At 39.6% G+C, this 21,013-nt stretch overlaps 1 protein-coding gene across 3 annotated transcripts in view; it reads left to right on the plus strand.

Annotated features, from left to right (window-relative positions):
- fynb (FYN proto-oncogene, Src family tyrosine kinase b) overlaps positions 1-21,013 on the plus strand; it is a 32,897-nt gene that overhangs the window by 5,517 nt on the left and 6,367 nt on the right. The window contains exons 1-8 of one of the 3 annotated variants that reach the window (XM_024291781.2): positions 7,512-8,001; positions 11,641-11,874; positions 13,035-13,131; positions 14,086-14,184; positions 14,966-15,069; positions 15,142-15,291; positions 17,267-17,431; positions 19,620-19,799. In XM_024291781.2, the coding sequence (XP_024147549.1) occupies positions 11,655-11,874; positions 13,035-13,131; positions 14,086-14,184; positions 14,966-15,069; positions 15,142-15,291; positions 17,267-17,431; positions 19,620-19,799 (1,015 nt within the window). In that variant the 5' untranslated portion in view covers positions 7,512-8,001; positions 11,641-11,654. Of the gene's footprint in view, positions 1-7,511; positions 8,002-11,640; positions 11,875-13,034; positions 13,132-14,085; positions 14,185-14,965; positions 15,070-15,141; positions 15,292-17,266; positions 17,432-17,670; positions 17,827-19,619; positions 19,800-21,013 lie in introns of those variants that run through there. The other 2 variants (XM_024291780.2, XM_024291782.2) reach the window with 2 other exon arrangements.

A 21,013-nucleotide genomic window follows, 5' to 3' on the forward strand; every position in this document is an offset into this window, starting at 1 on the left:
CCTAGGCAGTAGAGGTCTGTGCGTCCCTCCATGGATATGCCTCCCCAGACCATCACTGACCCACCACCAAACCTGTCATCTTGAACCATGTTGCAGGCAGCATAACGTTCTCCTTGTCTTCTCCAGACTCTTTCACGTCTATCACAGCTGCTCAGGGTGAACCTGCTCTCGTCTGTGAAAAGTACAGGGCGCCAGTGGTGGACTTGTCAATTCTGGTGTTCTTGAGCCAATACCAGTGAAGCTCCACGGTGCTGGGCAGTGAGCACAGGGCCCACTACAGGATGTGGGGCCCTCAGGCCACCTTCATGAAGTCTGTTCCTGATTGTTTGGGTAGAGACATTCACACCAGTGGTCCTCTGGAGGTCATTCTGTAGGGCACGAGCAGTGCTCAGCCTGTTCCGCCTTGCACAAAGGAGCAGGTATGGGTCCTGCTGAGGGGTTGAGGACCTTCTACGGCCCTGTCCAGCTCTCCCAGAATAACCACCAGTCTCCTGAAATCTCCTCCATGTTCTGGAGATTGTGCTGGGAGACACATTAAACCTTCTTGCTGCAGCACGTGTGGATGTGCCATCCTGGAGAAGTTGGACAACCTGTTCAACTTCTGTAGGGTTAAGGAATCTCCTCATACTGCCAGTAGAGATAATTATCAAGCCAAAATCAGCACGAGTGGAAAACCAGCCAAAAAAAATCAAGAGGGAGAAACTTGAAATGACCTCCACATGTAACACCAGTCCTGTTTGAGGGTTTTCTAATTGTTGCCACTGAAGTGCACCTGTTGTTAATTCATGAACACCAATACAGCTGAAATTGATTAACAAGGCCCTCAGCTGGTTAACCAACCAGAAAATTATCAGACAGGTTTAATTCAATTCATGCCAGGCCCAATAAAAGAAGTGTTCCTTTAATTTTTGTGAGCACTATATATTAGCATTTTGTTTGTGTTCAAAGTTTATAGTTGTTTTGTTTTTATAGATAGACCTAATTTTATGTGTGTATATATATATATATTTATATATATATATATATATATTAGGGCTGGGAATCACTGGGTACTTCAAGATACGATACGATACGATACGCGATATATGGCTCACGATATCGATAATATCGCGATACTTCGATAATTGGTAAAAATGCTCTCTAATAACTAGCAATACATAGAAGAACATGTTTTTTGGGAAAATATATCCCCATTTATCTTAAATTAGCTTAAACACAATCATAATAAACAACTTTTCTTATTTTGTGCAACAAATTATAGACACTCTTGTGCAACATTGCTGAAATCAGTAATACTATGTCTTTGACAAGCATTGACAATAATTGAATTGGAATTATCTGTCAGATCCAACAATAGTAAACATGATCAGCAGTGACACTACTTAGTGCAGAATTGTTGTAAACAACAGAACAAAGATTAAATAAATCAAGTGGCGACAGCTATCTACCTCCAAAAGAACATCACACCAAAGGATGATGAATATAATGTTTTACAGCGCCTCTCTCAAAATTGACCTAATTTTTTGTGCACTTTTCCCTCACTTGAAAAGGGCTGAGCATCCAAAAATAAAGGCTGATTTACTCAGACTGTCACTTGAGATTATTTTTCCAATCTTTATCTATTTTCCATTTGGTCAGTCAGCAGTCAATAGGTAAAGACCTTAAAACACACATAATAATGGCAATAAATATAATTTTAAGTGCTTCAATTAATTAGCAACCTCCCTAATTTTACAGTGAATTCATGTACTTTATTTGAAGTACATTTTATTTAAGTTCATACATCAAATCCTGCTTTTTTATTTAAGAATTACTTTAAATAACATTAGCAACAAGTAATTACATTGTTTGAAAACGTCACATTATAAATTTACCAAAGTTACACCGTACACCAGCAGGTTAAACATTGAAATGCATGAAAACGCAAATTCCGACCGGTACCTGAAGTGTACACAAACAACTGCGAAGCGCGCGCCCAGTTCCCACAGCAAACAGGAAGTAAGTGATCGCTGACATTCTAACGCTCAGACGAAGTCACTTCTTACGGCTGGATCTGCTACAGATGGATGATAAATGCTGACAGGTAGACATGCTTCACACACGCGTCCTACCGAGCCTGTATCTCACCGGTGATTCTCCCGAATGAGCGCGTGCATCGTTATTTATAGTTCGACGCAGCGCGCCCATCTGCGCAAAAGTTCCGCCGCGAGACTCAGACGCTCAGCGCAACAGCCTCTTCAAATGAAAATATACTATCGATACTTGGTCACAACCCATCGAGAATCGATCGCAGGACTAAATATCGCGATATATCACAATATCGATATTTTGGCAGACCCCTAATCTATATATGGGTGTGTGTGTGTGTGGGGGGGTGGGGGGGGGGCTTTTATCTTGTTTTTTGGTATTGTTTTTTCACTTTTTACTGATCCGAAAAATGATCTGAACCGTGACCCTAAAACCGTGACACGATCAAAACCATGAGTTTTGTGATCCGTTACACCTATTTTTTTTATGGTAAATGGTAAATGGTAAATGACGTATACTTGTATAGCCCTTTCTACCCTCCTTCTTTCTACCCTCCTTCTTTCTACCCTCCTTCGAGGGCCCAAAGCGCTTCACAGTCACAGACCCATTCACCCATTCACACACACATTCACACACTGGTGGTGGCTCCGCTGCTGAACACTGGTGCCAACCTCCCACCAGAGGCAATTAGGGGTTCAGTGTCTTGCCCAAGGAGACTTCGACGCAAGGCGGGAAACGAACCCGCTCACTTCTGATCAGGAGTCAACAGCCCTACCACTGCACCACAGCCACCCCTAATTACATCAATAATGTATCATATTCATGATACACATGCTCTTTAGTTGACACATGCTGTTTGCTTGAAACATGCTCTTTAGCTTCCTCCTGAGTGGTCCGTCTGCATCAGGTGAAGTGAATTACAGCATTGATCAACTAAGATCCACAAGTCACAGGATCCATGTTTGTTGGTTTGATCCCAACTATATTTCAGGTGAGCTTTCACATCTGCTAAGCAGACAATTTCAAAACCAAATGGAGGGCAGATTTGCTCTTATGGAGCATGTTTTCATTTGGACTAAATCAGATAACCTTTTGGGGGACTGTTGTGTTTTTGTCAGACACCACAAGTGTTGTCTTTGGGTGATTGTGGATGGATTTCTTTAGAGCTTCAACTCCAAGACTTGTTTTATCTGCAGAGCTTTGATCCTGTATTCTCTTTTTAAATATTATAAATAGTAGAATTTAAAATTAAAGATTACATTAAATAAAACTATTGATCTAATAGTTTACAAACAAATTTTTAGGTGCCCCAAATAACATTTAAAGGTTGTCATGTTTAAGTGCAGAAATAAACCACCGAGAGGAGCTGTGTTGATGGACAAACGGATGAGGTTACAAAGGCATTTCTGTGGATCATGTTTGCAGATGACATTGTGATCTATAGTGAGAAAAGGGAGCAGATTGAGGAACATCTACAGAGGAGGAACGGTGAGCTTACAGGGAGCAGAGGTGTAGAACAGCAGTATAGAGCAATTGAAAGTGTGGGAGAGAGGTGATGATGTGTATGCAAGCAGGTTTGAATAGAAAGATAAAGGTGTTGAGTGTGATTTGTTACCAAAGAGTGTCATCAAGAATGAAAGGAAAGCTGTAGAAGAGTGTGGTGAGAACAGCCATGTTGTTGGTTTAGAGGATCTGATGAAGAGACAAGAAGCAGAGCTGAAGGTAGCAGAGATGAAGATGTTGAGCTTCCCTTTGGAAGAGACCAGGATGGATCAGTAAGGATCCATCAGAGGATCAGATCATGGTAGATGTTCTGGAGATAAACACAGGGAAGCAGATGGAGATGTTTGGACATGATGAGAGGAGGAACAGTGATGATGTTGGTGAAAGGATGCTGAGGTTGGAGCTACAGGGAAGAGGTCTAAAGCAGGGGTCCCCAAACTACGGCCTGCAGGCCTGATCTGGCCCTCCTCCTGTTTGGCCCATATTTGGCCCCTCCACTATTAGAGACACATAATTTTAGTTAGCCTTAATCTGGCTGATCAAGGCCCACATAGAACGTGACTTTTTATTCCACCCTTCTGCAGTCTGAACTATGACAGGGGAGGAGAGACTATATATTGGTTTGATTTTTAAAATGTTTTAGTATTTTTTTTTGTGAAGATAGCAGAAATGAATGATTTAAAATTTGGTTACGTGTAGCTTTCTGGAAAACCATAAATGCTTACATTTAGGCTGTGATTGTTATACTTTTTCTGTCAGGTAACAAACCAATCCCAGCCCCACATCATAGAAGAAGAAAAAGTTTGGGAACCCCTGGTCTAAAGGAAGAGCAAAGAGGAGGATCATGGATGGGTAGGAGGGCAAAATTGAGGAAATGAAACAATCAGAATGAATTCATAGACTAACTCCCAAATAATCAGAGTGCTGTGTAAACATCACCAAACTATAGCATCACTCATACCTCACAAGTGCATGGAACTTATATTATTCTTACAAATACTTTAACATGCACTTACCATATGCACAACAATGGTACATCCATCTTTGTGATGTTCCTTGTGATGGCTACACGAGCCTCAAGATCAGTTATTAAGATGCATTTTTCTGACAGAGTTGGCAAACAGGTGTGCCAACCATGGGCCCAGTGAACAGGTTGTCAGAGCTTGGCAGGATGTCAAACACTGGCTGAACTAGGAATATGAATACCATGTTGCTAAATCCAGATAAAGGGTCTGCACTTTCAGGCCCTCTTCTTTCTACTCTTTTTTTATACCACACACTCTGTTGAAGCAAACTTAGACTTCTCTGGACCACAACTGTAGGTTCTGTAGTTTCTTTGTTCACCAGATTTCTTGTACTGGCTCATTAGTGTTGGTAGCTCTTTGCCGTCTTCTTCCGTAGAGGGGCTGCAGAAGTCATTTTGCCAGCTTGGTGTTCCTTAATGCTCATTATGAAGCTGCTCATTGTCTAGCCATTTAGTTCCAGTGAAAGTAATTAAGGTTTTGGGCAGCCTTAACTTTGAAAGAAGAGTTTGTTGAAGACTTAAAGAACGCAAAGACGATCCATAAAGACATGGATAAGAGAGTTTGGTATTGAAAAACTTTAATGATCCACAAAGGGTCATGATTTTAACCCAATAGAATTCCTGTGTGTGGCTTGGAACAAAGATCAATCTTTCTCATCCAACATCAGCATCTAACCTCACAATTGTGATTCTGGGAGACTGGTTAAACATTCCCACAAGTTCAACAGATAGGCAGCAATTTAAGGTAATTTTGTAATATCATTGGTAGTAAAAGAGATGTACAGATCTGTAGTTGTACAGATTCAGATATTTAGCAAGACACTTGTACTTAAAGCATTGTACGTGTTTCTTACAATTGAAGGCAATGATCATTAAGTGTTCAGTCTAAGGACACAAACACAGTCAAGTCTGCATTTGAATCCAAATGAGAGACAGCTGCTTTACCCATTAGAGCCTAGCAACCAAAGCATAGACAAACATTATATAACAAATATATTCACGAATGGCCATGGTGCGGTGGACGACCACTGATCAGAAGATTGCAGGTTTGATTCTCGCCTTGCCTGCCCATGTATCGAAGTGTCTTTGGGCAAGACACTGAAACCCGCATTGCCTCTAATGCAGGGGTCTCAAACTCGCGGCCCGCGGGCCATCTGCGGCCCCCGGGATGATAATTTGCGGCCCGCGTCTTCAGATAAAAGATTACTGTTAGTGCAGCCTGCAAGGTTGATGTGAATGACAGTTGTTGTGTGCAGAGCTGAATGAACCAATCACAGTGAGGTATATGGCTCTGGAGGCGGGACATCGGCGGTCTGTCCAGTACCTCCTTGATCATTCATTCCTCCAATCAGCTGGGCGGAGGAGGAGCCATGAAGCACCAAACGCGATTTGCGTGACAAATTCACGTGGCCCGCGCAGTTAATTTGCTGCTCGCGGCTCGTAAAAAAAAAGGTGTTTCTGAGCTACCAGGTCCGTCTGTGGATGTCTCTCTCAGAATGAATATATGATGTGGAGGAATACGTTTTTTGACGTTCTGACTGTTCCTATTAAATCAGAACTCCTCAAGCTCCGAGCTGCAAACCTGTAGCCCGCCCCGCGCGGCGATCCGCTGCTCCTGCCTGTCAGACATGTGATTCTGAGCTTGGCACGCGCCTGCGCGCGCATGTCTGTGAATTTTAAAGTTCACACGCTGGCTGTGTCGGCGCGCGTTCCAGTCCATGTAAACGCGAGTAGAAGTCCGATATTCTGCTACACGCGTTTGAATAGAACCCCCATGGAATTTTTATTGTGAATTTTGATTCTGAATTTTCTTAACCTATAAATTTTTATTCTAATTTTTTATTCTGAATTGTTATTCTGAATTTTCTTAACCTCAGAATTTTTTTCTGAATTTTTTTAACCTCTGAATTTTTATTGTGAATTTTTATTCTGATGTTTCTTAACCTATACATTTTTATTCTAATTTTTTATTCTGAATTGTTATTCTGAATTTTCTTAACCTCAGATTTTTTTTCTGAATTTTTTAACCTCTGAATTTTTATTGTGAATTTTTATTCTGAATTTTCTTAACCTATACATTTTTATTCTAACTTTTTATTCTGAATTTTTATTCTGAATTTTCTTAACCTATACATTTTTATTCTGATTTTTTATTCTGAATTTTTATTCTGAATTTTCTTAACCTATACATTTTTATTCTAATTTTTTATTCTGAATTTTTATTCTGAATTTTCTTAACCTATACATTTTTTTCTGAATTTTTTAACCTCTGAATGTTTATTGTATATTTTTTTAACCCTTACTTTTTAAACAGCAAAATTTTATGCTCCCAAAAATATTTTCTATCTTAAAAAAATCACTGTTTTTAATTTCGAGACTTAAAATTTCGATGGGTCAGAAATTCAACATAAAAAAAAAAAATCAGAGTCTGATGGAACTAAAAAACTTCCATACTGATTTACCTGCTTTTTAATTCATTATTTAATATATTTATTTATTTCATTCATTATTTTGTGTTAAAAACAAAGATGTTTGAGAACATTGGAATGTTTTATCAGAGCTTTTCTTGTGGAAATCCTGATGCGGCCCGGCCTAATCCAGACTCTGCCTCCAGTGGCCCCCCGAATAAATTGAGTTTGAGACCCCTGATCTAATGTGAGGTTGGTGCCAGCGAAGTGTGTGAATGTCAATGGTTCTGTGACTGTACAGCGCTTTGAGCCTTCAATGAAGGTATAAATACACTAAACAAGTATACGCCGTGTACCATGATATCAAACACTATTAGGAATGTTGTTTAAACTATGTACCTTTTTGGTAAGACTTATAATTAGAAGAATGTGCAATATGTATCTGTCTTATTCTCTCTCTTCCTCTGGAGTTAAACAAGCTGTCAGCCTAGAGTCCAGGTCTTCAAGGGTGTTTAAGTCACCTTAGTTACAGACCAGAGGTGAGCAAGTACAATGCAGAGGTCATCTTCACGCTTCTTTGCTAGAACGCTCTCTCAAACGCTTTGATCCTCCATACAGATTGCAGATTGCTTCTCCACTTTTTAGAGCCAAATTTATTTTTACTTCAGTGTTCTCAAGTGCTTATTGGAAACTTCTCTCTCTGGAGGTGTCTGTAGGTTTTAACCACATCCTGCTGTCAGTCATGCAGAAATATTGCAGGGAGATTCTGTTGCACCTTCTACTCAGCCTCACAGGAAGACACATCAGCCACGAGCTGAAAAACACATACGAAGACTTTGTCTGTGCTGACCTCATTTTTTTTCTGGGGAGAATTGCCTCTTTTGTATTTTATTTTTAGTATTAAATTTTCAGTTTTTTTCACTTTAAAATGTTGTGTAGGGGGAGCTGGTTCTTCTAAATTGTTTTCACGTAGAGTAATCCCATATGGACCTTCAGAGGTGGAAGAACAAGCCTTAGAAGTTCTGTGATCATCTGGTGGTAAGCACAAGGATGACAGCGTGTCGTGTGAGACTAAAGGTTATGTGTCAGCTAAAAGTATGTTAGGTTCAAAAAATAGATCTGCAGCTGTGTTACTCTAGTATATCGAAAGAAATGTCACGTGATTCTTTCAAACCCCAAAATAAGGAAAATGTTGCCTGTAAGATACGGTTACGTGATATAGTAATATGTGTTGTACCATGAAAAGCAGGTTCTCAGTCCTCAATAATGGGCAGAGGGCTGATTTTAGTGTCCCCCTTCAAATGAAAAGAGGGAACTTAAATGTATGTATCACGTTCTACTCTACAATTTTAAATTTGATAATGATGACGTATTTGTCTAAGTATTTCAGCGTACCTACAACACTTGCTTGATATTGTTTGTCCCTTACATGGTCTTCATTATAGTACAGTCAAGATAATCTGGCCAATTTTACCGAATATAAACTCAATTAGACTATAAAGATCTTAATATTAGTGCAGCTGTAAGACTTTAAACAGGAAAAAAGCAGCACTAACAACGGCACGGTGTGGAACACAAACAACGTAGCTGTCTTTATTTATTATAATTCTCAAACCCTAAATAAAATCCACTTCCAATAAGAAGTTAAACAGTCAATAGCAGGTCTCAAACCAGAGACATTGGGGTGGACGGCTGTAGCACTGACCATTATGCTACAGTTTAACTGGTGACGGGAAGCATTGTATCCCAGTGTTAAAGGTTTAATAAAAATGGCCGTGAATTGTAGATGAAAAGATAAATCTCAGCTTCGAGCTTGTTTTTCCTCCTCTTCCTGTTTTCAATTTTTCCCTGTTCTCTATATAAGTCATGGAGAACAGCACGTTGTTTGCCAATAGCATCAACCAAAACAGAAGAGGAGCAAGTTTGGACGTGATTGTGGTCCACCCCTTGGAACTACTAACTTGAACTGGTTTATGAGACACTTTGTGAAAACATGAAAGCAGTCTGTATTGATGAAGAAAATGGAAACACAGTTTGGAAGATTGATTTTTGATTTTACTCAAGAGACAAGTAATGCAGTTACATTGTAAAAAATGAAAATACATTTCTGTTTATGTATTTTAATTTTTAAAATTTTATATTTATAATTGCATTTTGGTTCAAATGTACTAAAGAACTTTTTGAAAATGAAATGTCAAATGCCATTTTCTTTTTCATTTGAATTATGTTGCAGAGTGTTGAAGAAGAAATAGAAAAAGCCATTCACAGGATTGCTTTTTAATTTTATTTAAGAGACAAGTAATGTATGGAAGCGTTTGTGACTCATAGTTTAAAATACGAATCAATGGTGGAAATGCTATTTCATTTTCACAATGTATCTGCATTACTTGTCTCTTAAATGAAATTAAAAAGCAATTATCAGGACAGCTTTTTCTTTAAGACTGGGATACAATGCGCTTACTATGAGTTATACTATAGATAGTGGTCAGCGCTGCAGCCATCCATACCAATGACTCCTGTTCGAGCCATGCCATGGAATGATTTTTTTTTTTTTTTTATGTAATGTGTTATTTCAATTGTTATTACCTGATTGCTTGAAATAAATCAATTCATTCATTTTATTACTAGATTTTATTTTCAGGTTTGAAAATCATGTTAAATAAATCCTTGTTGCAACATTTGTCAGGCACTACGTTGTTTCTGTTCTGGACCGTTTCTCTGTTAGTGCAGTTTTTCATATTTAAAGTCTAATAGCTGCGCTTAGACCTAATTGAATTTTAGTACAAAATTACTAAAGAACTTTTTGAAAATAAAATGTCAAATGTCATTTTTTTTTCATTTTAATGAAGTTACAGAATGAGTGGTGTTGAAGAAGAAGTAGAAAAAGCTGCTCTGAACATTGCTTTATAATTTCAAAGTAATGCAAGCACAATGTAAAAATGAAAAAGCGTTTCTAGTATTGACTTTTATTTTGAATTATAAGTCACAAATGCTTGCACAGTTTGTAGTTTCTAAGGCCAAACAACCAGCCATTGTCAGAGAGCAGGAATAGAGATGTTCAATTACTGACATTTATTGTACTGTGACTGTAAGCCGTTATAGCAGCGAAAACTTCAACTTCATTAAAGTAAAACAATCAGTCAGACTGAAAAAGATTTTCCATTGTGTTTGAGATCTCTTCTCCTTCTCTCAGATTTAATTGTTGAATGAATTATCCAAATGCTTGATTGGATGAGGAGTTGAGGTGGGATAATCTCACCTCTGCCCCTAAGGCCTGTGGGAGTGAGAGAAACGTTTCCATCTTGGAGGGAGGGTCAATATCAGGACTTGACTGAGTCGTAGAAGGTCAGCTCTCGGCTCAGATCTACAAGCTCGTGTCGAGCTGTTCTGGTCTGGATAACGCCTGACCAGTTTTTTAGGCTCCTGATTTGCAGAATATGGTGCTTAAAATATGAACTTGAGTTTTCTCTTTCCTCATAACAAACAACATTTTGTTATAAAATGGTAAATGGAATGCACTTATTTACAGCGATTAAGGCAACTTCTTGCAAGACCAAGGCCTGTCTAATCACACTCCATTCACACAGATTATACATGGAAGCAGGGATGCCATACTTAGTAAAATATAATAAATGTTAATGATTCATTTATTTCTGTATTTGAATCAAAGCTGAATATACTTTAACACATGGATTCATTCAACACAGTTTTCATTTTGTGATAATATAAAAAGTAATGAAAATTCAAACTGTAGAGAACAACATTTTAACATTGTTAAAAATTATTGTATTGAAAAAAATGTCCTTTGCCTCAAAATCATTGGCAGACAAAATCTGGTATACAAAAAAAAAAAAGGAGAGCGCTGAAACTGGACGTGAGGGGGTAAGACATTAAAAGGCCATTGCTATAGATGGTAGCTGTTCAAAAATCACTGTATTCAAACACTAAAGTGTATTGTTGAATAAAAATGAAAAAGGAACACAAACAAAGACAACTGCAGCCCAAAGGGACTTAAAAAACAAGAAATTTACAAGATACAGTGTAAGAAGGTGTACAGCTGAACTTTATTAACCATCACACATAAAACTATTGAAGTCCCACTCGGATCATCTTTTGATCTAATTCAGATTTTTCCATTTTAAGTAAAAATCTAAAGCCTAAGTTTTTAAACATGGTTTCTGCAGAGCAACAGTTCATCAAAAAGTCACCCCTGAGTTGTAGACGGGATTGTTGGTGAAGATTAAACCTGATCTCATTTCCCGTCATCCATCTGTTTACACTCTCTCCTGCTAGCTTACAGCTCCTCACAACCCCAACAAATATGGTGAGCAATACTGGAGCTATCAGCTGTACAGTTCAGATCCAGATTCCAGCTCAGATGAGGAAAACAAAGACGTTCATGGATCTATTAGTCTGAAAGTGATTACATCAGAATGGAGCGGAGCAGGAAGCTTGTGGTCTGCCCATTGTAGTTTGTACAAAACTATGTTCTTGAAAACAACAGTTTTTTTCTTTTTTTGGCTAATATCCTTATACTTTTTAAAATCAGCTTAAACTGATTTGATTCATTGGCAACCTTAAAAAATAGTGACACAATGTTAATGTTTTGATATCTTTATAAATATTTATTAGGAATCATGGACCAACCTGATATTTTGCTCCTTTGGGTTTTTTTAGACTGACTACAGATAATGGGCTGTGTGCAATGCAAGGACAAGGACCCAACCAAATTCCCAGATGACCTGAACCCCTGTGGAGCCGGGCATTGCTATGAAGCTGACCTAACTCCGCAGCAGAACCCCAACTTCATAACCACCACCATTCCAAACTACAATTTTCCTTCCTCTGTTGGACAGAGCCTGACAGTCTTTGGAGGTCCAACTGGAACCCTCAGGACCCATGGTGGAACAGGTAATGGATCTGTGAAGCAGGACCAATGGTTTTATCTTCATCAGCAAGACTTTCACATGCATGAGACTAAATCTATCAACGATACACATAAAATGATCTTGCCATCTGTAATCTTATGTGGATAAACTGAGACCAGACTTTTATTATTTGTTCAACAAGAAATATCTTTGAACTTCCATGAATTTCTCTCAGCTCCTGTCTTTACCCAGACCAGCTGTGATTAAGTCCAGGCTTTGGGCTGATAACTCTTTGTGTAGAAAGAAAAAAATCAGCCACTATCTCATTTATGTCCAAGTGTGCAGGTAGCTATTCATTTTCATTTAAAGTGACAGGACCCAGTCTATTGCCTCCAGCACTTCAGCAGCATGTGGATCATTTGATGTAATCTCTAATCCCAATCCACAATGGGGACTTTAGCTACTTACATCATCCTGGTGGGAGAAATGGGGATGAATTTGGCAGTACAATAATAGTGGTCAGACTAGTGGAAGTTAAATGCGTCAGCGAAACGGAGGCTGCTTCCATTCCATTCCATGGTGTGTAGTTCACACCAGGCGTGGAGCACCGCGGTCCTCTGCAGCCGCCTCGTGCAGTGCAACAATTGCTGTGGCATCTGGTCGGTTTTGTGTGTGAGCCGGGAGTGATCCGTGTCAATTCTGGCAGGAAGTTACATCAAGATACACGAGAAAATCCAGTTTACTATAAAAAAATAACCAGTTTTCCACAATAAAATACTTCAATTGACGAATGCGATCATGTTCTTGCATCTAAACAGACTGTAGAGATGAAAACAGCACACAAAAAACACAACACATAAAAAACAGACACCGAGACACACATACACACACAGATCAATGTAGTGGGCTGACCGGGGGGGTCTGATGATGCAAAGAAAAAAGGTCTAAATAACCACAGCAGAAGTGCCTGTCGGCCATCGTGGAAAAATACGTGTCTGGTGTTAACTGAAGGTTAGGCGTGGTATCCGCCGCACACATGCAGCACTTCTGCGTCCATGCACCTGGATGGAGGGTGATCCATATATGCTCCAGGTCTGGGCCGGTGAAGGGTTGTAGGGAGGAGCTGCTTTCTGGGCCCACTGAAAACCACTTTGAAGCTTGTTATGTTGCAGAACACTGACGTTGTCCGTTTGCTTTTTGCAGGAGTCACTGTTTTTGTAGCACTTTATGACTACGAGGCTCGCACAGAAGATGACCTGAGCTTCAAGAAAGGAGAAAAGCTTCAAATCCTCAGCACCACGTAAGTCCCTTCAAGAGTTTCTATTTAGCCCCACCTGCTGGAAGAAAGCAGCTTTGTCATGTAACAAAACTGAAATAAGCTGCTGACAATCAGAACAACAGCCAACTTCAAAATGCATAGTCTGCTTTTTCTGCCTGTGTTTGTAATCCACTACAGCCAAGTTCAGCTCCAGAAGTCCTGTCATTTGTTTCTTGTGCTTGACATCCATAAAAACTGTTTTATAGATGTTATGGTGTGGGGGTGTAAGATGGGGTGAGGGTAACATGTTCTGACTGTCCCTAGGATCTATAGTAACAAATCAATGTCTCTCCTGTCATCCTCTGCCCTGCCTTCATAAGAGGAATTCTAATGGTTAAATAAAGTAAATATCCACTGGAAGTTCTGTTAACATGAGAGAAAAAGGTGAAGGGTGAGTTAGTCCCTGTTTTTAATTTAGAGTACTGTTAAAAAGTTACCTTTTTAAAGTTTTAAAATTTAGTCTTAGTGTGTTTAATAAATGTTTCTCTTGTCCAGCCCCCAACATAAGGTGTGTTTTGGATTATGGCCCCCTGTGTGATTGAGTTTGACACCCCTGCTTTAACCACTTTAGTGGTTAAAGTTTAGTGTTAATTTACCAAAATAAAACAATGTTTGGAGTCTTTTATTTGACTAACTAGAAATTCAAAACACAAATTTAAAGAACATTTGTACAGAATTTCTGACAGTAAATTAATGGGGTTTTTTTTGTTTTGTTTTTTTTTGCTTAGTTGTTTGACGGGTTAAAAATTTTAGCAGAAATAAAAAAACTTAAATAATTTAACTATTATTCAATCGTTTGCATTTTGCATTAAAGCCAAAGAGCCACGATAAAGTGATAAAAGAGCCACATGTGGCTCTGCACTAAACAGAAATGCTGAGAGATTTGGTGCATCGGTGAGTAATGTCTGCTCTGGTATGATTTCTGCCTCTTTTCAGTGAAGGAGACTGGTGGGACGCTCGGTCGCTCACCACCGGCAGCAGTGGCTACATTCCCAGCAACTATGTGGCTCCAGTGGACTCGGTTCAAGCTGAAGAGTAGGCTTGATAACCAAAGCTGTTCAGAAGATCAGATGTGTCTACAAACATTCTTTGAGTCCCTTTTGTCAAATAACAAGATACAGTTTTCCTTTTTTGGAGATTAGGAGAAAAAGTTAGGAGAAAAAAAAAAAAAGAGTCCATTGGAGATGTGAACCAGCAAACACAGATCACTACTAACTGATGAATCAGTTTACGTGTTAACGCGAGAAGTGACTCAGTTGATGTAGAAATACCACCCACACAACCTATAATCTAGTGATAAAAATGACACACCAGACCTGACTGTCTGACCTCAGCACGCTTTTACTTGCTTACGTCCACCAACTGGGTAAAAGGTGGTCCTCTTTGTCTTACCAGGAGCTCTTAAAAACCGTACAGCCACATGTGAACATCTGTAGTGAAAGGCATCACACTCCAACATTATTGATTGTTTTAGTTGTAGTCATAGTCAGGTGAAAATTGTGACCGTGTTGTTGGACAAAAAAACGTTCAAATTATCCAACCATTTGCAAAGATCATTAACATCACGGGATTTCCAATGAAAAAACATTTTTTCTCTTTTCATTCGAAAGTGACTTAAGTTGTCATCTTGAGAAAACATTTATCTCCCTAAAGTTGTTAAGTCATCATCCTGAAATGAAAAAAATAGTTTTCTCGAGTTAGCAACTATCGTTTTCTCAAGAAAAAGATTAGTAAAGGAATGTTAGCTGACAGCTGGGGTCAAACGGAAGGATTTTGATGTGTGACCGAGTCATTTTGCGTCTTTGCTCTATTGCAGCTGGTTTTTTGGTAAACTTGGTCGTAAAGATGCAGAAAGGCAGCTGCTGTCCGCCGGCAATGCTCAAGGCACCTTCCTCATCAGAGAGAGTGAAACCACGAAGGGTAAGGAGCCACTGAGACATTGACAATAGAGTTTTCTCAACCTCACATTACAACATCTGACCTGTCACACAGGAGCCTTTTCCCTGTCCATACGGGACTGGGACAATGTGAAAGGTGACCACGTCAAACATTATAAGATCCGTAAGCTGGACAGTGGTGGGTATTACATCACCACCAGGGCGCAGTTCGACAAGCTTCAGCAGCTGGTTGAGCATTACTCAGGTAAAACACTGCTCCTCACTCAGACACAGAGTCTTACAGTTCAAAGTCACTCAGGTTTAGTCTATTCTGAGTTTGTTTATTACATTTTGCTATGTAAATTTATGGTGAGGCAAAAAAGATTTGCCACAGATTCTGCAAGTTGTTCCACTTACAAAGATGCTAGAGGTCTGTAATATCTATGATGCATAAACATTAGCTACAGAGTGTCCAAAAAAGAATCCAAGGATTCCATGTTTCCTCTTGGTCTTCACCAAGTTTGCAGACACTGTAGCTGCTAGTTTTGTCCATTCCTTATTGTAGATCTCATCTAGAGCTGTGATGTTTTGGACTTTCATCTCCCTCCTCAGATGATTTCCAGAGACTGGCTCGAACACTTTAGAACCTTGAGATGCTTTTGACATTGCCCCTCCTTCATTGCCCGTTCAATCTGTTTGGGTCGTTTTTTTCCCGACTGTATGATTATTTTCTGAAGGCTATGAAACTGATTTTAGGATTCAGTAGCAGGATTACTACCAAACGTGTTTTACAGTTTTTCGGACATGCATTCAAAGGAAAAACCTTTACAGTGGTTCTTCATGGACTACCAGCACCTGATGAGCTGCAGGTGTCTTGGTTAAACAGAGAAACTAATTTCCATAAAGACTTTAACTATAATTGAACCAATTCTTTCCTATTCCAAAACTCAGCCTATCCACTCTGTGTTTCTAAGTGTGGCTCAGTGAGACAAACCCAGAGCAGTCAGAAGTTACTGGTGTCTGCTGTCTTTCACTCTCCAACTGGCACTGCAGTGTATTGCAGCAGTGCATTTGTCTTGGGTCAAATATATGTTTCTTATCCATTCTAGGTGTGGGATAGAGCTGCTTCAGGACATTTTAAAATAACTTTCCTTTCTGTGCTTTTGCTACTTGCTGCATCTGAAAGCTATAACTTTGTCATCTTCTGTCGGAGCACTAGAGGGAAATGACATGCTTGGAAGTTCTAACATTGTATTTCAGAATAGTAAAATGACATTTTTAGGACTTGAAGGTAAACACAATATAAATGTAGAAAGGTTTGTAGCTTTCATCGATGTATCAATGCCGATTACTTCAAATAACAGAAGGCTATTTCTATAAATACAATATACAAATCTATATACCTAAGACATATACTCTGTTTTAATTCACAAGTTGTAGGATCTGTGGAGTCAGATATTTGTGCCACGTCTATTGTGGTGATTTTCCTGTTTGTGATGGTGGTTTCTTTCTTCAGGGGCTCATATTTGCTGAAGAAAGACAAAGAATATATGTCTGTTTTTTCATATATGATGTGTAAAATGATTTCTCTTTCATTACTTTTTAAAATTAATGTTGTAGTATGAATTGGAAGGTATATAATCAAAACTTTCCTAACTTTCCTTTTCCTTCTTTAGTATGATATTTTTATTGGCCTTCCTTTTTTTTTTTTTTGGTTGGGGCGGGTGGTTATTTGGTCATTTGGTGATATTCTGCTTCTTTCTTCATTTTCTAACATAATTTAACTGAAGGTATTAGTTCCACCCACCCATTTCCTGAACCTGCTGAATACCGTTCAGTGTCATGGAGTAGCTGGAGCCTATCCCAGCTCCTTTTAGGTACGGTGGGGTACAGCATGGACCGGTCAACAGAGCTCAGTCATAAGACTTGTATCCCTTTACATAATCCTCACAGTGTTAGTACAGTCCATTACTAACCAGTGAGAGGTGAATCCTGCAGTTAGTATTACTCATGTTTTAAGGCTGTAAAATTCCTCACTAGCGGTTCATATCACACGCAGCACATTTTTTGGTTGGCTTCTTTTCAGTTCCCTGACAGTTTTCTTCGAGTAGCTTGCAGTTTTCTGGTCTTCCGTTTCCACGCTGCCTTTTTTTTCTCTCCTATGTCCTGCAAAACCATCTGTTAGCTCTGTATGAATCTCTCGAAGTTTCCGTTTGTGTGTCGCTTTGTGTCGTGTGCAGACCGAGCTGCAGGTCTCTGCTGTCGCTTGCTGGTTCCCTGCCACAAAGGCGTACCTTGCCTCGCTGACCTGTCCATCAAGACCAAAGACTTGTGGGAGATCCCACGGGAGTCGTTGAAGCTGATCAAGCGTGTTGGAAATGGGCAGTTTGGGGAGGTCTGGATGGGTATGGATTCAGCCAACGAGAAGCTGAGGCTACAAGGACGGGGATCACCAGACATGTTGAGTCTTTGAAGGGGTGGAGTCAGTGGACAATTTGGAAAAAACTTTTTTCAAAAACCTCCTGGAGAAAATCTATTACCTTTAAATCTCCTTTTAATTTGCATGAAATGGCCCCCCCTCCACATGAGCCTCACTGCATGATCCTCTGGTTAACCCTGTGTGCCTTCCCTCCTCCCCCTGTAGAGAGTGCGGATGGTTTGTGCTATTGCTTAACGGGCGTGTGTGTGAACTCCATCCCTCACACTGTGGGCTTGAGTCATGATGCCTGGGAGATCAGCAGAGACACTCTTCAGTTGGAAGTGAAGTTGGGGACAGGATGTTTTGCTGATGTGTTTTACGGTAAGAAAATCCAAGACAAATAAATTCCTGTCTCCTGACAACCCCCCACCTGACAGTGTTTCCTCCATAAACCTCTATATAATCAACTAGTATGTATTTATATTTATGAGCCTACAGTCAGATTTGGTACAAACATACATTATTTTGTGAGAGATGGTTGTGCTCTTTCAAGATAAAACCCTTCACACCATCCAGCAAGATCAGACTACATGTCAGCTTATTGGCTTATTCTTCACTAATTTAAGTGCATTAACCTCAAATATAAATACTAATTTTAATGTACACAGCTAAATATTATTATTTTGTCTGAGGCTGAATGTATCTCAATAGATTTACAGAACAACAGAGTTTAAAGTCCCCCTCTGATGAAAATCCTGTTTTTAGAGTTTTTAATGTTTATTTGTGTCATTTTTCTTCTGAAAGAGAACAAATGTAATAAGAAATCATTTTGTTTTTTCATTTCCGAGTGTTTCTCCTTTTAAATCAATCAAACTGTCTTGGACAGACTCTGTTTGAATGAATGATCTTCTTTCCATCAACAGCTCTGCTGCACATGCACTAAACCCTCATCTGTTCCTAGTGTCTAGTTCAGGTTCTGGAGAAGAGAAGATGGTATCTTCACATTGACTGCAGTCAAATGAGCCGCCGTTCACATTTCTGTGGTCAAATCAGCATCACTGGATTTTTGGTGTGAGTTTCATCCAATACTTACGGTAGCAGGACTGAGAACGCTGGAAAATCTCCACCAGACTCCACGGAGCTTCTTGATGTGACCACGGAAATGTGAACGGCGGCTCATTTGACCGCAGTTGGAAAGGATTGTAAATCAATGAAAGAGCATTTTGATGTTAGCTTTGATTATTTTATCAAGAACTCTGAGAAACCAATGATTGAATGTATTGATCACAGTCAATAAACATTGGAGAATTAGCTAAAAGAGTCTTTGGTGAACTGGAAGGAGAAAGAATCAGGATTTTGGAGGAAGTTCTGTCCATGAAGATCTTCACTTCCTCGTCCAGCTGACATCCGGATCAGAACCATACGGCTGGACATTACCCAGATTGATGGATGTTTTTATGTAGCAGCGGTGAAGATTTATGATAGAGAGACACAGAGCTATCATAATCAGACAGGGGGGATCGGGGGCGGAGCTCCAAAAGCCACGCCCCCTCAGAGGAGATTTTGGAAACAGAAGCTTCAGATCAACATGAAAAATGCTTTTTAAGACATTTAGGTTGTGGGATTTTGGTTTAAAACTTGATAATCGTTATTAAAACACTACTGGGAATATATATATTTTTTAAATAAAACAATTGTCATGTCCAGCCATCTTTTGATAAATTCTCTTTCCAGTGGTCTTTAAATTATAATTAGGCTGTTTTAAGCCATTTTTTTTAGAGTTTCGTTTTCTAGGACATGTCTAATGTGGTTGGAACGTTGGCGCAGAGCAACTCCACCACCTCTCTGTGGCTGAGAGCTCAGAGCGGGGATCTTGTGGCTCGCCCAGACTATCTTCTATGTCACAAATACATTTTTTTCTAACTGCACTTTTTCATATGATCCCGATTCCCAAAGAAATACTGTGGAATGCAGTTTTGAACTTATTTTTTATAATATATATTCTCTCATTAGAAAAACGTGACAACAACATATTAAAAACATCTAAAACATGATTTTCACCTGAGTGGGTCTTTAATCAACAGTGATTGGAGGTCAGACTCTGAGACAGGCCCTAATACAGTATAAATTGGTTTTCTGCTGCTCTGACAGAAGTGTTTATGTTCCCGCTCCAGGAACGTGGAATGGTACTACAAAAGTGGCGGTGAAGACGCTGAAGCCTGGCACCATGTCTCCAGAATCCTTCCTGGAGGAGGCTCAGATCATGAAAAACCTTCACCACGAGAAACTAGTTCAGCTTTACGCTGTGGTTTCTGAGGAGCCCATTTACATTGTGACCGAGTATATGGGCAGAGGTACCCCCCCCACACACACACACACACACACACAGATCTCCCTGCTGCATGTTGGGCCTTACAAACGTAGGACTTTAGAGTTAAAAAGACATCTATATTTAAATAAACAACTCGTCCCTTTCTTTTCCATTCTTAAAGGGTAACCAAACCCTAAATTAACTTAATTTTGCTGTTGACCTCTATAAATGAGGCTTTAAAAGTGTTATCTGTTGGTCATAGCCAATTTTTTGACAAATTAAAATAAAACTGTTTAATTCTTGAAAATATAGTCAAAAATCGTCTGTGTGCTGCCCCCTACAGGTTGAAGCGGGTCATTACAGTTGAATTTTGTGATTGGTCAAACCAAGTCTGACATCATGATCTGCAGCTCCAGTAATAATAACAGTCCAGCCCCCAAGCCCCACCCCTCTGACTGGATTTTTTTAATTTCGGCTGTGGGTGGAGTCAGCCTCCAACTTCCTGGTTTGAATATCCTTTAAGGAAGTCCAGAAGGCTTCCTCCAGGACAGAAGCAAAAGTAATGGTTCCACCAGTAACCATCTGGACTGCATTGTTCACTGAATCACTAAGCACAAAAGTGTTTGAGTTTACCATACATTTGTTGAGCATGTCCTGTTTGGATATATTATAAATCTGAAACAGAAAATGACCTCTACCATCACAAAAAATCTCACCAGGTTGGTTTTGATTCTTAAAAATGCAAAGACTATTGTTTCTTTGAGAGTAACTATCATTTGGATTTTTAAAGCCTACAGAGAATGGTCTCCATAACAAAATACAACCTGGAAAGATGTGTAACGATGACGAGGTTCATCAGTGACTGATACGGTTGCTTAAAGGCCGTGTCACACTGCTGCTACGTACATTTTGGGCTTCTTCTATGTGTGAAAATGGGTCTTCCGTGGATATGCATGGAAAGAGTTGTGGTCTTTGTGAGTGAAATTTTCAGATGTATCACAAATTAACCACGTTAAAACCATGGGATACGTACAAAGAAACCACTCAAAGATCAGACAAGCCTGAACGTTATTGAATTTCTTCATTTTGACAATCAGAGCAGTGGGCAGAAATCACCTTGCATCAGCACCATCGACAGTAACTGCTGCGGGCCCTCATGGTGCTTTGTTTGAATTAAACTGAGGGATTCCCCTGTTCCGCACCAGTTCCAAGTCAACCACTAGGCGCCAGCCGACACAGCCCGCCGGGGGATGGGGC

Source organism: Oryzias melastigma, linkage group LG24, assembly GCF_002922805.2.
Source record: "Oryzias melastigma strain HK-1 linkage group LG24, ASM292280v2, whole genome shotgun sequence".
NCBI classification, from domain to species: Eukaryota; Metazoa; Chordata; class Actinopteri; order Beloniformes; family Adrianichthyidae; genus Oryzias; species Oryzias melastigma.